Here is a 16,028-nt window from a genome sequence, read left to right on the forward strand (position 1 = left end):
AATAGTAGCAGGACATGGAGTTCACAGGTTATCTTGGTGCAGCTCTCGAGACATAATGAACACGCTGTATCTCGGATTGTATCTGAAAACCTAGACCTTGAGAAAAGAAATAGGGTAAATATTTTGGTACATGCTCGGCAAATATGCTACTTTGTTTTGGTTTGTTTTAGATTTTCTGAAATTAATATTTTTATTAAGTATTAAGTATGGTCTGACCAAAAAAGAAAATGCTGGTTACCGCGCATATTTAACATTTAACATATTAAATATCTTGACCTACTGTATAAAGAGTAGCACGAGTGGCCCTTTAGCTTGACATTGGCTGTTAAAGGGCTAATTTTGGTTCTGCAGCCCTAAAAGCTGCTATGTGATCTAATTGAGGGTCATAGACTTGCTGGCTCTCTTGCTGCTCATATAACAGGCACGCTCACGAAGGACTGATTCACCCGGCATTGCCACCGGACACACCGGAGTGACTGGAAATTCAGTCTAATCGACTCAGGGTTTGGTTTCGTGTGAGAGACTCTTGGGTGTCATACCTTATTCCTGGGGCGTTACTCGCTCTAGCTGTCAAGTGTTTTCCCAGCAGAGAGGGAGGTGGAGCGGTATGGATGAGGCATTTAGCCTTCACAAAGCAATGAGTGTACTGTTTAAGGGCTAGTCATTGATCTGCCCGTCATCAGATGGATCGATAGAGATGACTTGGAGCTAAGGGAGGAGGGGGAGTCCGGAGACGGAGGGCTACTGACCATAGGGGACCTGTGCTATTTACAGGGCGGAGAGCTGCAGCCCCAGCACTAAGCCCACACCACCTATTTCAGAAGCCCCCTCTGCTATCCTGTCACAGCCTGAGAATAGCACGTCTGGCCCACACACACACACACACACACACACACACACACACAAAAATGCTTAAAGAAATACACTCATATACATACACACACACACACACGTGCACTCACATATACAGACACACGCTCAAAGAAATACACACTTGCATGCATACAAACTCACATACACACACACGCACACATGCTCAAAGAAATACACACACACATACACATTCACATATATACATACATACACTTGCACACTCTTGTTCTCTCTCTATCCCATGGCTGACTTTGATTTAGGAAGCCCTCCATAACACTGCTCAGTTGAGCTCTCAAGCTGTCAGTAATGAATGTGGTCACAGAAATAGAAGCACTTAAGCATGGTCCACATTCCACATGGTTAATGAAGGGAACTCAACTTTTAAACTATGTTTAATTATTAATTGATCACTTTTTATAATTAGCAGAGGAATTGGCATGATTCATGCGCACAGCACAATGGTTTTCCCAGGCATTTCCTATAGCAACTCAATGTTGCTTTTTTCTGTGTCCAACTTCCATGAACTAATCATCCTGCATCTACATTGTGTGTTCCAAATTACTCTTGTAACTTTTTTTATTCTTCTTTTTTTATAGATGGACCTAAAGGTACTTTTTATAGCAACTCTCTCGGGGATAATTTGTTACAGCTGTGCCCAGCAAGGTAAGAATTTATTTTCTTCTTTTTTTTCCCCAACTCTGTTTTATGATTTATTGTTAACTCTCAACAAGTTGCTGCTTGGTCACACGATCATAGCAGTGAATGTCTCTGGTAGTTTAATGCCACTGTAAAGGAGTGTGACATTAAAGACATGCGCAGAAAATCAGAGCACAGCGCTAACTCAACATCCCGTGAGGGAGCAAGCCCGCAGGCCTGATGGAGTGATGTCATAGCTCTGAGGAGCCGCCCTCCCGGTCCTTCTCCAACATGGCACAGACACAGGACCGGAATGTTCCGACTCCAGCCTGCCCCATAGAGAGGGGGTGGGAACAGAAAGCTGCTGCCTTCCAAACTAAATACTGTGTGTGCACTGCGTCACATTGGGCAAGTTATTCCTTTTTCTAAAATGTTCTTCTTTTTTTGTTTTTGCCCTGTAGAAGGGAATGACTGCATCAAGGCCAATGCAAAATCCTGTGGAGAATGCATTCAAGTTGGAGAGAAGTGCGGGTGGTGTACAGACCCAGTAAGTGCTTTTTTTGGGGGGTTAGGATGGAAGTACCCCTTCCTTTATTCCCCTGTAAAATGTGAATAGTACAGTACTCTGTCCTGCTCTCAAACCCTGCGACTTCTACGCTGGCCATTGCTATAATGTCTGGTAGTGGATTCTGCTTCTCACTGGCGTTTAATATCCGCACAATTTCGCCCAAGGATTTTCAATAAGTCTGCTTCATGCAGGGACTTGTCCAATTTTATCCAATGCTCATCTGGAAGGCTACCGAAGGGTGTACACTCCCTTGGTGTATGTACTCGGTGTAGCCTCATACAGCAAAGGTTGAGACGGCGTGTACCTCTGATTTCTGAAAGTTTCTTCAGTGTTTTCTTTGGGATCCACAATGGCATCATATACATAACGATACCAGAATAGCCCCAGACCTTGCATGGACAACCTGAACATCTCACTCTCGCTCACTCTATTTACTTACAAACCTGCTTTCCAGGTAAATTGAATAATATGTTTAAGTACTAAAAATGTCACCTGCATGCACAATGCCTCTCTGTCTTAACCCTCTACTCTTGTGTCCATTGTAGTGTCAGGATAGCTGTTGTTTCTCTTTTTGCACCTTTTGATGGTGGGTTTTTTGTCCACGTTAATACTTTTCATTCCCTGGACTGAGAATGGCACATGAAATGGTTTTCTTTCTTTCTTATGTACTCAGACTAGTTCTGCTTCTCACTGGTGTTTTCTTAGGCCTTATAAGGGAACACAGTGTGGGTTTGGTGTACCCCTCACTTGCCTTGAACTGAGACCCCTCAGAAAATGAACACTTGGCAACAGGTGGTTACAGAAAACAAATAGTGTTTGGTGCATTCCATTCCTTCAACATTTGAAATTGCAGAAAGAAAAATTGGACTGTCCTGTTGGAAGACTAGAAAAAATATTGTGAAGTTGTCCAAAGGTCATTTAACCAGAATGCTTTTAATTTCCACAGTATTCCCATCGTTTTTGACTGCACAGTAATTCAGTGATAATAATTTAGTAGGAATCAAATTAAGTAGGAATTATCCAGTTGCATTTAACTGTGTAGCTGTTCTCCATTTTGGTTCAGCGGGTACCTGCAGCGGCTTGACTTCCTGATTCCCTGCAGGAGTTTCTGAAGCAGGGAGAGCCCACGTCAGCCCGCTGCGATGAGCTGGAGTCGTTGAAGAAGAAGGGATGTAACGTGACTCTGATTGAGGACCCCCGGGGGAGTCAGACCATCAACAAGGACGTGCCGGTCACCAACCGTAATAAGAACGGGGCGGAGAAACTCAAACCCGAGGAGATCACACAGATCCAGCCACAGAAGCTCACCCTCAACCTCCGCTCTGGTAACCCAGCCTCCTTTTTTTCATGGTTGTGAACTCACCCCTGGCTCTTTCCCTGTAAGGGGTTGGTCCCCCACATGCTGTGCATTAGGAAATTACCTTTTAGTGCTGAAAAATGTTTTAAACTTCTTGTCTAGTGGTTTAAAAATGGAGCATGCAAAATTGATTTTCAGAGGTCATTGAAAACATATGTGGAGCATCTGAAGCCTAGCCATATGTACTTATTATAATGGTCAGTCTTTAAAGTGCTGATGTTCCTATATCCTGTACACACTGATTAAAAATGTATGCGTATTATAAAAATAACTTATTTTGGGGTTGGTTTATGTAACGTCTATGTAGATATGTAATTATTGGTTGTTTGTGCAGTTACTTATTTCATGATGATGCGATGTTTTGTTATTAATCAATAACAAACTCGATCTCAGCTGACTTTTGAAAGCCTTGTGAAACTGGCCATAAAAGTTTGGCAAGCAGACATAGCCAAAATCGAAAATTCCAGTGCGAGTCTGTTGTCTTGGTCTTAGGAAGTTCATCATAATCAATAACTTGAGGAAGCAGTTTTACTAGAAGCGAAGTCTGGCATCTTCTTTTGCAGTCATTGTAAGGCCATGAAGCTGTCCAACAGGATATTCATAAATGCATTTTTGCACTGAAGGAAGGGTATTTTTCAAGCTGGAGTCTCTTTTCCCCTCTCTTTCTCTCTCTATCTCTCTCTGCAGGTGAAGCCCAGTCCTTTAATCTCAAGTTCAAAAGGGCAGAAGACTACCCCATTGATCTGTACTACCTTATGGACCTCTCTTTCTCCATGAAAGATGACTTGGAAAATGTTAAAAACCTGGGAACAAGTCTGATGGTAGAAATGTCAAAGATTACCTCAGATTTCAGAATTGGTAAGGATCCACATTGTCATATTCTCCAGTTGTCTTGATTTTGTCTGGTCTCTCATCCCAAGAAGAATGAGGGGAATGTGTTTTCTTTCACGAATGTTCACATCCTTATTTTTAGTGGAAAGGTTATAAAGATGTTCTAAGCCACTTTGATTTCTATTGATTTCCACATGGTATGCTGTCTCAGGGACATTCCTCTAAGTCTGGTCCTCATCAGCCACGTCCTCATCCTCCCTCACCCCTTCCCCAAATTAGGGTTTGGCTCCTTTGTGGAGAAGACAGTCATGCCCTACATCAGCACCACCCCAGCCAAGCTCCTGAACCCCTGCACCGGGGACCAGAACTGCACCAGCCCCTTCAGCTACAAGAACGTGCTCAAACTGACCAGCGACGGGAAGCAGTTCAACACTCTGGTGGGCCAGCAGCAGATCTCTGGGAACCTCGACTCCCCCGAGGGCGGCTTCGACGCCATCATGCAAGTGGCGGTCTGCGGCGTAAGTGTAACGGCTTCCTGTTTCCGCAAAGAGACCGAAAACTCTGTGACTTTGCGACCTCCCATTTCCCAGTACTTTGACCTGGCACTAGTTATATAAGCAATGGTCAATTCCTTCCCTATATAATCAGTTTTTTCCTACCAAATTGGATTTTTAGCTACTGTAGTGGATTTGTTTCTGGAGCCAAAGGTGTTCATGAACCTCTGTACCCCCACCCTACCCATTGCCCCACCCACCTAGGAAGCGATTGGCTGGAGGAACGTGACTCGCCTTCTTGTGTTCTCCACCGACGCTGGCTTCCACTTCGCAGGAGATGGGAAACTGGGCGGGATTGTGCTGCCCAACGATGGGAAATGCCACCTGGAGAACAACATGTACACCATGAGTCACTACTATGTGTGTAACTACCTTAAACTCTTCATAATATAGTTTGTTCTAAAATGTTTTTTGTCTTTTGTTTTAATTATATAGAGTCCAGCTATAATGCATAGCTCATGTCTATGTACAACTTACAGCACCCCATCCTGACATCTGACCTACTCTATTTGATCATCAGCCATTCTTATTTTGTTTCTCCCTTTCCAGGACTATCCCTCAATCGCTCACCTGGTACAGAAACTCAGCGATAACAACATTCAAACCATCTTTGCCATCACTGAGGAGTTCCAGCCCGTTTACAAGGTATGCTTGTGTGAGTCTGCCTGCACGTGTATGTAGTCCATGACTGGAGATAGCAGCCGCCTTGCATGTGCTCAGGTCTGGGAGAGATCCAGCTATTTGAATGCCTGTGGAATGTCTGCCCCGGGACTGAACCATCTGCTCCTTATTAGCGTGTTTGTGCCCTATCAGTGTTTGTGTGTCCCATCCCTGTTGGTGGCAGTTTGGTTCACCGCACTAAACAATGCCCTTGTCTGGTTTCTCAATAGTGACTGTAGTGGTCAACCAGGATGGGATGAGGTGGTATTCTGGTAGTTTGTGTTCCATCCCTCTTGGGTGACAATTCGCCAACGCTAAACGATGCCCTTGTATGGTTTCCCAATAGGGATTGTGTTCAGCCAGGATGAAATGAGGTGGTATTCTGGTAGACTTTAACTTGGAACGCCCTTCGTGGTGACCAAACCACAACACTGGAAAAAGGCTTGTAATTCTAGACTCCAGTTGTACAAATATGTGTTTAGGGCCAAATTTAAATATCATGCTAGAAATCTAAATCTGTCTCAACAAGGTAAAAATGACTCTCTTGCACATAAAAATAGCATATATAGAAAATTTTGTTTTGGGAAATGTCAAGAATTTTGCTTTATTTCCTCTCCAGGAACTGAAGAATCTCATTCCAAAGTCTGCCGTCGGGACTCTCTCTGCCAACTCCAGCAATGTCATCAATCTCATTATTGATGCTTACAATGTGAGTATTGCTGACCCCTCGAGGCAGTTTTTGTACCTGTCTACTTTAAAGACCAAAAGGTTTTTACAAAATTAAATGTACAGTGCCAAACTGTGCTATGAACTCCTGTGTTCTACCATGCTGTGAAGTAAGCACTCTGCTGTGTTCTGTAGTCCCTGTCCTCAGAGGTGATTCTGGAGAACAGCAAGCTTCCCGATGGGGTGACGATCACATACCAATCCCGCTGTAAGAACGGCGTGGTGGGAGAAGGAGACAACGGCAGGAAGTGTTCCAACATCTCCATCGGGGACGAGGTTGGCACAAGCCCTCTTCTTTCAAAGTTCAATCTCTCTCTTTACTGTCTCTCTCTCTGTCCATCTGTCCCTGTCTTTCTGTCTGCCTAGACTCTCACTCTCATCTGCTTGCGGAATTTTAATTTATTTGAAACCTAACCTCTACTTCAACCGCTCGAGTACAGTGCAGATAAGGCTTGCTGCTGAAAACCAAGACTCCTGGAAGACTACTGTATGAACCTGACCTGGTTGATTTGAGAAGCCCACCAACTTATATAGTGATGTGCTTTGCATCCATACATCCATGGTCAGTAGTAGGACGTCTGTAATGCTCCACTTAAACGCAGTGATTCAAGCCAACTGGACTACTAACTATCTTTTCCAGATGCCCAAGAGAATATATCTGTGGTCATGTTTTCCTTGCTGATATCTTTTGAACTGCATTAATAGAATGCTATTAACGGTAATGACAATCGTAACGATGACAGCATTGCACACTACTTGTGTGAAAATAAACTGTGCGAGTGTGTGTGCGGTACACTGTATGCATTCTGATATGTCAAACTTCTCCTTTCAGGTGTCATTCAAAATCAGTGTCGAAGCACACAAGTGCCCAAAGCACGGCCAGTCAGAGACCATCAAAATCAAGCCCCTGGGTTTCACAGAGGAGGTGGAGATTGTCCTCAACTTCATATGTGAGTGCGACTGCCAGGCTGGTGGAGAGAAGAATAGTCCCATCTGTCACAACGGGAACGGAACATTCGAATGTGGGGCCTGCAGGTACGGTCTCCAACGTCAGCATGATGAACTCCTTCACTGGGCTGCAGCAGTGCTGTGCTCAAAATGGCACCCAGTTAGGTGTCCATCAAGCTTCCTCTTATGCTAGTCTGTCTGGATGTTTTGCTTTTTCTTTCCCAAATATTAATGTTGTCTGGCCTTTTTGCTTCACTGTAACTTCACAAAACACCAAAGTTCTTCTGTAAATAATTTTGTGAAGAAGGGAGTTTGAATACTGTGTCTGAGAGGAAGTATCATGTGTTGGTATGAGATATTAGGGCTTTGTATCCTCCAGCCCTAGATGGGTATTTATCACTGAGTCTCTAGTCTCCTTCTCAGAGCGCTTCTCTCGATCCTCAGGTGCTATGAAGGGCGCATTGGCAGACAGTGTGAGTGCCGCACCGATGATGTCAACAGCGACGACCTGGACGCCAACTGTCGGCGTGACAACGGCACTGACATCTGCAGCAACAATGGGGACTGCATATGTGGCCTGTGCGAGTGCAAGAAGAGGGACAACCCAGAGGAGCGCTACAGCAGCAAGTACTGCGAGTGTGACAACTTCAACTGCGACCGCTCCAACAACAAGCTCTGCGGAGGTGAGGCCCGCCATTAACGCGTCCCTTTCCAAAAGTAGCAGCCACTACTCAGTGGCATGGCAGTTATGGAACATATCTTGTTACCAGATGGTTGTGGGTTCATATCTAAAGGTTTCTGCTATTGTTGTTAGTCTTGTCATGCTATCAGTTTAAACGGCAAGAGTTAGCTCCTTAACTACTGCACTATTCTGCTGCTACACAGTTGTTCCCTTGAACAGACTTCAGTAAGCAATCGAATGTATAAATTAGCAACTGTATAATTATATGTGAAGCATAATCTGGTTCCATGCATCTGCTTAGAAGAATAATGGGTAATGATTTACATTAGCATCCATTATGCATTTGTGAGCCTTATAAAAATATTGCATTACAATTATACTGTGTTATGAATGCTTTATAATATGTTTTACTTATCTCATGATTGTGTTATGTTGCGGGCTACAGAGCATATTCATGAATGCACATGCTTTTTCATGCTCATTAATGTGTAATGAATGTTTTATGGAGACAGAGTTAATATAAATCATTACCCAATAATGTGGTAATTGTATGTATCATTTATGAGAGGGTAGACATTTAAAAATGGGTTTGACTACAGAGAGCAGTGTAAGACGATTGCGGCGAGACGTGGACTTAACTCAGAGGTGAACAGCAAGGGCTTATCCGCTTCAGGATTTTGTGCCAACTTCTGCTCTTAATTATTTAATTAGCTAAATAATGTCTTGAGCAGACATTTGTATATGGACCAGCTACAGCTGCAGACTGCTAATGTAACCGAAAGATTATACTGTGCTCAAGTACAGGAGTAACCCAACATAATTTATAAAAAAATAAATGAAGGTAATTGGTTGAAACCAGCTCGCAGACCGGCCCTCCAGGACCGGAGTTGTGCACCCCTGGTTTAACCGGGTTTTAACCTGGTTTCATTTTGCACTTCGGCAGGGCACGGTCGCTGCGAATGCCGGGTGTGCATCTGTGAAGCTAACTACACGGGCAGCGCCTGCGACTGCTCCTTGGACAACACCACCTGCCACGCCTCCAACAAGCAGGTCTGCAACGGGCGGGGCATCTGCGAATGCGGCACCTGCAAGTGCACCGACCCCAAGTTCCAGGGCCCCACCTGCGAGATCTGCCCCACTTGCCCCGGGATCTGCGCAGAGCACAAGTGAGTCTGCGCAGCCGTCTGCGTCCCTGTCCCTTATAACTGACCGGGTGACCGCAGGGCTGCACAAGTCCCAGGGGAGTCCTTTTTTTCCATCGCTGTGACTTTTCTGACTCATCTTGTCAGGTTCTTAATATGACGGTTTTGGCTATTTTTATACGCTGACTATCTCCTGAAGAGATGTGATGCTCCTTTTTAAAAATCACCAAAAGACTAGAGAACATTCTATGAATGTATTCATTTTTTTAATCGTTTAAAACTTTATTTCAGCGTTTGTGTTAATCGGCCATGCTCTGCCTGTATTAGAAGCAATGCATTCAGAAAATGTATGAGTATGAATTTGTGCATGTGTAGCTGCAGGTCAGGCAAAGGGCTAAAACAAGCAAAACAAAAACATTCTAAAATTGGACACAGATAAAAACCACATCCTGTTTGAAGGCAAAGATCACTTAAGCTTGCCTTCCCACCCAGTGATAAAATTCCTGCCTTTAGTCTGGAGGGACAACGTTTTTCCAGGCTGTTTATCCAACGGTCACTCTATGCCTTGCATGAGTGTAGGGTAAACACAGCGATGCCTGCTGAGCAGTGCAAAGTTTCCCCCTGCTGGGTCATTTCACCCGCTCAGGCCCAGGAGAACTGGGCTGATTTGAAAGCCTTTTGCTGTGGTGCCTGTGGGAGTTGTAGTCCACTGTGGGAGGTTGTGTTGTGCTGTAAAGTTCACAAGCGCCTCGGTGAAATGTCGGACGGTTCCTCCCCCACCCAGCTGAGGGTAGGCCCGAGTGACTATGGTAAAGGCTGGGCATATGACCCTCCAAGTCTCAAGAGTGCCACACGGCACTCGAGCATAACTACCCTAGAATTCCCTCTTTATACCTTTCAACCAATCAAAATGACTTGTAATATTCTTTTGAGCCCCTATTAAAAGACTAATTTCTCAATTTTCTCAACCAAAGACAAAACCCCTTTGGTGGATTTGGGTGGAGCCACTTCATGTTTGGCTTTGGACTGAAAGGGTTAACGCTTATTATATTTGACATCTCTTAAAAACCACTTAACCCTTTTTTGTATTGATACTGTGTGATCTTTCTGTAACTGCATAAAATGTAAGAAAATGTACAACCATTTTTATTTTTATTCTCTGATTTCTTTGTGCATGATTCCGGTGGCACTTTCCCACACATGCCAAACTTTCACTTACTGCTCCTTCGGCTCTAAAATGAGATGTTTCACACAGATTTTTCATATTTATGGATAAAAGGCTAGTAATATGGGAGATAATAAGCAGGCACCACACTATGTGCAAAAAAAAAACAATTCTATTCCAATATTTTTCTGTTGATTTAAATTGTTGGGCTCAATTTGACCCCAAATGGAAAACCGGTCATAAAATCAAAACATACTTGGAGGGTTGAACTGTGGCCTCTGCCCCCCTCCCGCAGGGACTGTGTGGAGTGCCGGGCCTTCGGGACAGGGGAGAAGAAGGACAAGTGTGAGGAGGAATGCAGCTACTTCAAAATGATAAAGGTCCCGGACCAGGACAAGCTGCCCCAGCCCGTGCAGGCCTTCCCCCTCATGCACTGTAAGGAGCGCGCCACCAACGACTGCTGGTTCTACTACACCTACGCCATCAACAACGACACCGAGAACGAGGTGCACGTGGTGGAGACGCTCGGTGGGTGCTGCTGCCTGGAAGGGAACGCGCGTGGCTCTTCGTTACATTACCTTACGTTTGGCAGAAGCTCTTATCCAGAGCAACGTAGTTATTGTGGATCCTATTTTTTTGGGGGGAAAATGTAAGTCGGTTGACTCCATTGAATCATTAATAAAGTGCTCTACTATACACATGTTGGAAAATCAAGCTTGTGAATAACTATTCTTTTTTTAGTTTACAGCACTTTTGTGCATATTTAGCAAGGGTGCCAACTGTGTACACAGATGGATGTATGTGTATATACCTTGGGAATAACTATTGGATGTGTTTAATTTGTGTGTATTTTCGCTCAATGAAAAATGGTGATCCATTTTCAATCCCCTTAGTGTAGATGTGAGAGGCAATGAATTTGAGGAATTGGCACTGACTTCATGTCCCACAATACCTTGCTACAGAGTGCCCTACGGGTCCTGACATCATTCCCATCGTCGCGGGCGTGGTGGCGGGCATCGTGCTGATAGGCCTGGCGCTGCTCCTCATCTGGAAGCTGCTCATGATCATCCATGACAGGAGGGAGTTCGCCAAGTTCGAGAAGGAGAAGATGAACGCCAGATGGGACACGGTAAGGGGCTGGCGTGTTTCCCTGCTCGTATGGTATTAGAGTTTCCGCCTTTTTTATCTATATTTCCTGTCGTTCCCGATCGGAGCGCCTTATCCCGACCTGATAAGTGCAGGAGAATACAGACAGCGGGGGGGCTTCTGCGGAAAACAGCCTTCTTTCCCAATAGCCGCAGGGCGCGGTTGTCCATCTCGGACGGCCCTCGGCCCCTGATGTCTTTAACAGGCCAGGTCTGCTGTTCCGCCGGCCTGTCTGGGAAATGTAGTTCAGCCTCCTCCAGGGCTGCTGCAGCAGTCTCCACAGAGCTCCAGACCCTCGGCCGGCTGTTTAAAATCAGCCTCGCACGCGCTGCGGATGCCACCTCTGGCCACAGCGGCCAACAATAGCAGCTGCTGTGGACGGGGCTGTTACAGAGAGCCCCAGGCTTATTTGGGGCCCAGAGGATCAGTGGAAGTGTCTGCCTTTCCTTTTTTTCTGGGAGAGGCCTGTTTTTTCCAGTGTATATGCCGAGGTGGTGCTGCCCCCTGCTGTTCAGATTCCGGTACTGCTTGTCTATTCTTAAGCAGAGGGCATAACAAGGACACCAGCAGTGCTGGGGGAGGGACTGGGCGACTCAGTTTGTTCCGATTACTCACAGCGAGTCTCTGGTCACATGGGCAGGGCGGTGAGGCTTCGGGGACTCTCATTACGGCGTGCCGATGATTACGCCATCAGTCACACGAAGGCACCTCAAAGGCGGATAAAAAGGAGGATTTTCAGAAAGTGTCCTTTTCAGCCACCCTTAACTCCACTTCAAATGAGTCGTCAATTGAGGTTGTTTATGGTTTCTGTGTGCGCTGGATTCAGTTCCATACCACTGTGGAATCCCATCTGGACAGCGGTAATGGTAGACTGTCTGGGTGTGTGTGTGTGGCCGGTGGGTACACGCAGTTCCCTTTAATATACACAGCAGGAATGCCAGACTGTGTGTGTGTGTGTGTGTGTGTGTGTGTGTTCAGTCAGTGGGTCCATGCATTTCTCTTTAATGTGCTGGTTATCCTTCAGGAGTACAGATGTCAGAGCATGAATGTGAATAGTGAAATCTCTCTGAATAATGAAGTCTCTCCTCTGTCTGCTCATTGCTCCACCCTGTTCTCATTCTCACACCTTGCCCTTGATCTGTCTCCTTCTGTTCTGTTCTTCTGTGTCTGTCCCCATTTTCTGCCCATAGCAAGATAATCCCATATACAAGAGTCCTATTAATAAGTTCCAGAATCCAAACTATGGACGCAAAGCTGTGGCTCTATAAGTTTTGAGTTCGTATTACTCTCTTTCTTTTTTCTGCATGGGATTTTTCTAGCAAGTGTTTGTGTTGGCTCTTTTCCGAGCTTCCTTCATTTTTCCACCTTCTCTCAAAATCCTTGCCATCTTTTACATCCACACATCCATTTGAACATACCAAGATTACTGGGGGATTTTACCTGGGGGGTAGTTCACAAAGCAGGACTACAGCCTAGATTGTTGGTTGGATAACTGTGAGGAGTAAAACGCAGAACCTTCAAAAAATCAGGACTGAAGTCAAAAGAGCTATTCCAGGTTTTACTTGGCACAGTTATCCAGCTAACTCCATTGTCCTACTTCATGAAACAGGGTCCTGGTTTCTTTTCATGTTGACAAAGTGAAGTTTGCCATGTGTGGGCCAGTAGATAAAAAACAGCCAGGCTTGTAGCCCAAGGACATTACAGGTTCAGCTCCTATTTGAAACTCTGATATTCTACCCTTGAGTCATGGTATTTGCATTGCTTAAGTATATATCCTGGACAATATGTGAAGTGTGAACTGTGTATGTGCCCCGTGTAAAGGCACGTAGAATATCAATATTCAGCTCTGGGCATGTCAATGTCATGACCCTATGCCGCTATTACCATGGTATATTACTCAGGCCTGAGGCTGCTTCACTTAACATGGTGGACAACTCGGAATCCTCTTTGTATTTGACAACGCTAAGCCTGCTGTTCTGGGTTCAGGATGGCTCCAGTTAGTCATTACATTATGTTATATTACTCGCATTTGCAAGACTCTCTTTTCAAGAGACTTGCAATGAGATGATAAGTTCATAAATCGGTTTAAGGGCAACAGACACCCTAGAGGTGGGAGATAATGTGCGCGCACACACACACACACACATTCTCAATGCACACCATTCACAGGCAGGGATGTCGGGGATCCAGTCAGTTTTTAAACCAGCTCACAACTGCATGTTGTGAAGTTTGACGTTTTTAACATGCTGAACAGATGTACTTTCATGATATACTAAATTCTAACAAAAAACATTAATAATATTGATGTTGTTATAGTCTGAATTAAGTTTTATATGGCATGAGTGCTCACTGATTACTACTTTTGGAATGAAGCTGTCTAAGATCACAACTACAGATATTTTAATGAGGTACTGTTTGTAGACTACCATTGCAATAAATCTTGTTTAAGATCACTGCCAGTTCAGTGATTGTGGGAAGTGCTGTAGAAACAACAGCTCTGCATGTGGGAAGTGTATTTTGGGAGGAACGGTAAGCACTGGTGATAACTTGACGTCATGGCATTTCTATCACCAGCTGACACATTGCTAGCTGACGGCCACGCCCACTCATACTTGTTTTTCCCCCTCTGCCAGGGCGAGAATCCCATCTACAAGAGTGCTGTGACAACTGTGGTCAATCCCAAATATGAGGGCAAATGACGGAGCCTCTGTTCTCTCAATACAACACTGTATGCAAAATAGTCCACGGGAGGGGACGGGCAAAGGCGGGTGGGTTTTTTTTGTTTGTTTGCTTGTTTTGTTTTTTGTTTGTCTTTTCCTTTTTTTTCCCCAGTTTAATTTGTTTTTGTAGATACAGTATTATCATAGCATTAGGTCACTCTTTCCGTATGTTTTACTAATCATAGTTTTATTTTGTTTAGTTTTTTCTATGCATCATTTGGGGGATAAAATGTACAGTATGTGTAAACATGGAATTTACGATTTCAGTTTTTCGGCGTTGATACTTTTAAATCGTCTGAAATTGTTTTGCCACAGGACTGGCAAGGAGACCTAAGGTCATATTGTGCCTTTCACAGAACACAACCCGTACGGACAGGGGGATTCATTTTATACATGGAATTTTAGGCAGTGTCATATGGGACCTGAGTTTAGAACAAGACCTCTAGCGTTGCGCATCATGAAGTGGCCCAAACAGCCATACAGTGGTGCAGTGTGGGGTTGTGTGTTAGTAGATTCTGTTCTGAATAAAGATGCAAATAAGGAGATTCTTTTCTTTTTCATTATTAGAATTATTATTATTGAAACATTCGATGGAAATGTTAAAATGTGAGGAAAAATATTTGTCAACAGAATCATGTCAGTTAAAATAATAGGCAGCAGTGTACTGGAAGTAGGTAGAAATTTCTCATGTAAAAAAACTCAGGTCCTTTTCGGTGTTCAAATTTTAAGCTATACCAAATATAGCTGCCGTATTTGCCTTATTTGATTTGTTTTGCATCAATCGCCTTAAGCTAATTTGTTTTTGAAAGGGTACAGAATGCCTCAGCGGTCAGAGCTTGCGTGTTTGTATTTTTGTATTGTTGTTGTTTATTTGTTGCATTCTGAAGTGAAGAGGCTTGGTCACTCTTTTCCACATGGAACATGAACATGAACCAGCACATTACTGTTTGAAGATCAGTGTTAAGGGAAAGGCCCTCTTGGACTCTTAAAGACTTTTAACGGCACATGTACTCCACGCGTTGTTTTCCTGTTTAAAGTGCCTTTTTCTTTCTGCATTATGTTCACTTTTGCAATACTGTCTCTGAAGTTATTTATTAAAGTACCAAAAATGACCATTACCCTGCTTCATGTGTATTTGGCCTCCCTTTTCTCTAAAATATGTTTATAGATGGATAGATAGAGCATTGCATTCATACAATACAGCACTTTTGTAGACACTCAAAGCACTTTACTGATGAGGGGGAAACTGACTTCAACTGCCTGGGTGATGTACAGCTGCCATTTTGCACCAGAAAGCTCACCACACACTAACCGAGGTTTAGCGGGAGAGAACAATGTTTTTTGCCAATTGAATGGGGGCTGATTAGTAAGGCAGGCTCCAAGAGCCAGGTTTGGAAATTAGGCAGAACATTGGGGAACCCCTACTCGTTGCAAAGGGTGTCATGGGATCTTTAATGATCGCAGTGAGTCTGGACATTGGTTTAACATTTCCTCCGAAAGACGGCGTCTCCTACAGCACAGCGTTCCCATCACTGCACTGGGGCATTGGGGATAATTTGAACAGAGGGAAGATCGGCTCCCTAACTGGCCCATCAGCAACTTAGTCTCCCATCCAAGTACTAACTAAGCCCACACCCAGTTAGCTTCAGCCATTTGGCAGGAGCAGAGTGCACGGCTGCTGGCAATTACAATTTTATCAATTGTAGTATTAATGATTTTGTTCAGTACATTTTTAAAAACTGTTGAGTTTTGTACAGTTGTATAGACAGATAAGACCAGTATTAACCATACCGAAGTGATGGAAAGACGAAAATGGCCAGAAACATCCCAAACACCCCCGACAGGCAGGGTTGCACAGATTCAGTAAACGTGGGCAAAGAGAGATTGCCATTGTATCGGTATGACTAGATATGACTCTGGATGGTCTCTGGAAGCTTCTCCACTTATCCAAATGTTTTTTATATACACGAGAGAAGCTTCCAGAAAATGTTCTGGATCATGCTGTTCTGTAGCACTTTAG

General features: G+C 44.2%; 1 protein-coding gene across 2 annotated transcripts in view; it reads left to right on the top strand.

Moving 5' to 3' along the window:
* Positions 1–15,126, top strand: part of LOC133126197 (integrin beta-1-like) — a 31,149-nt gene extending 16,023 nt beyond the window's left edge. Inside the window, exons 2-17 of one of the 2 annotated variants that reach the window (XM_061238145.1) lie at positions 1,470–1,536; positions 1,971–2,056; positions 3,180–3,402; positions 4,122–4,292; positions 4,545–4,783; positions 5,024–5,179; positions 5,369–5,464; positions 6,099–6,188; positions 6,341–6,481; positions 7,038–7,240; positions 7,598–7,836; positions 8,779–9,001; positions 10,438–10,670; positions 11,105–11,271; positions 12,479–12,563; positions 13,922–15,126. In XM_061238145.1, the coding sequence (XP_061094129.1) occupies positions 1,470–1,536; positions 1,971–2,056; positions 3,180–3,402; positions 4,122–4,292; positions 4,545–4,783; positions 5,024–5,179; positions 5,369–5,464; positions 6,099–6,188; positions 6,341–6,481; positions 7,038–7,240; positions 7,598–7,836; positions 8,779–9,001; positions 10,438–10,670; positions 11,105–11,271; positions 12,479–12,556 (2,412 nt within the window). In that variant the 3' untranslated portion in view covers positions 12,557–12,563; positions 13,922–15,126. The remainder of the gene's footprint in view (positions 1–1,469; positions 1,537–1,970; positions 2,057–3,179; positions 3,403–4,121; positions 4,293–4,544; positions 4,784–5,023; positions 5,180–5,368; positions 5,465–6,098; positions 6,189–6,340; positions 6,482–7,037; positions 7,241–7,597; positions 7,837–8,778; positions 9,002–10,437; positions 10,671–11,104; positions 11,272–12,478; positions 12,564–13,921) is intronic. The other variant, XM_061238146.1, reaches the window with a different exon arrangement.
* The last annotated feature ends 902 nt before the right edge of the window (positions 15,127–16,028 follow it).

Source organism: Conger conger, chromosome 4 (genome assembly GCF_963514075.1).
Source record: "Conger conger chromosome 4, fConCon1.1, whole genome shotgun sequence".
NCBI lineage: Eukaryota > Metazoa > Chordata > Actinopteri > Anguilliformes > Congridae > Conger > Conger conger.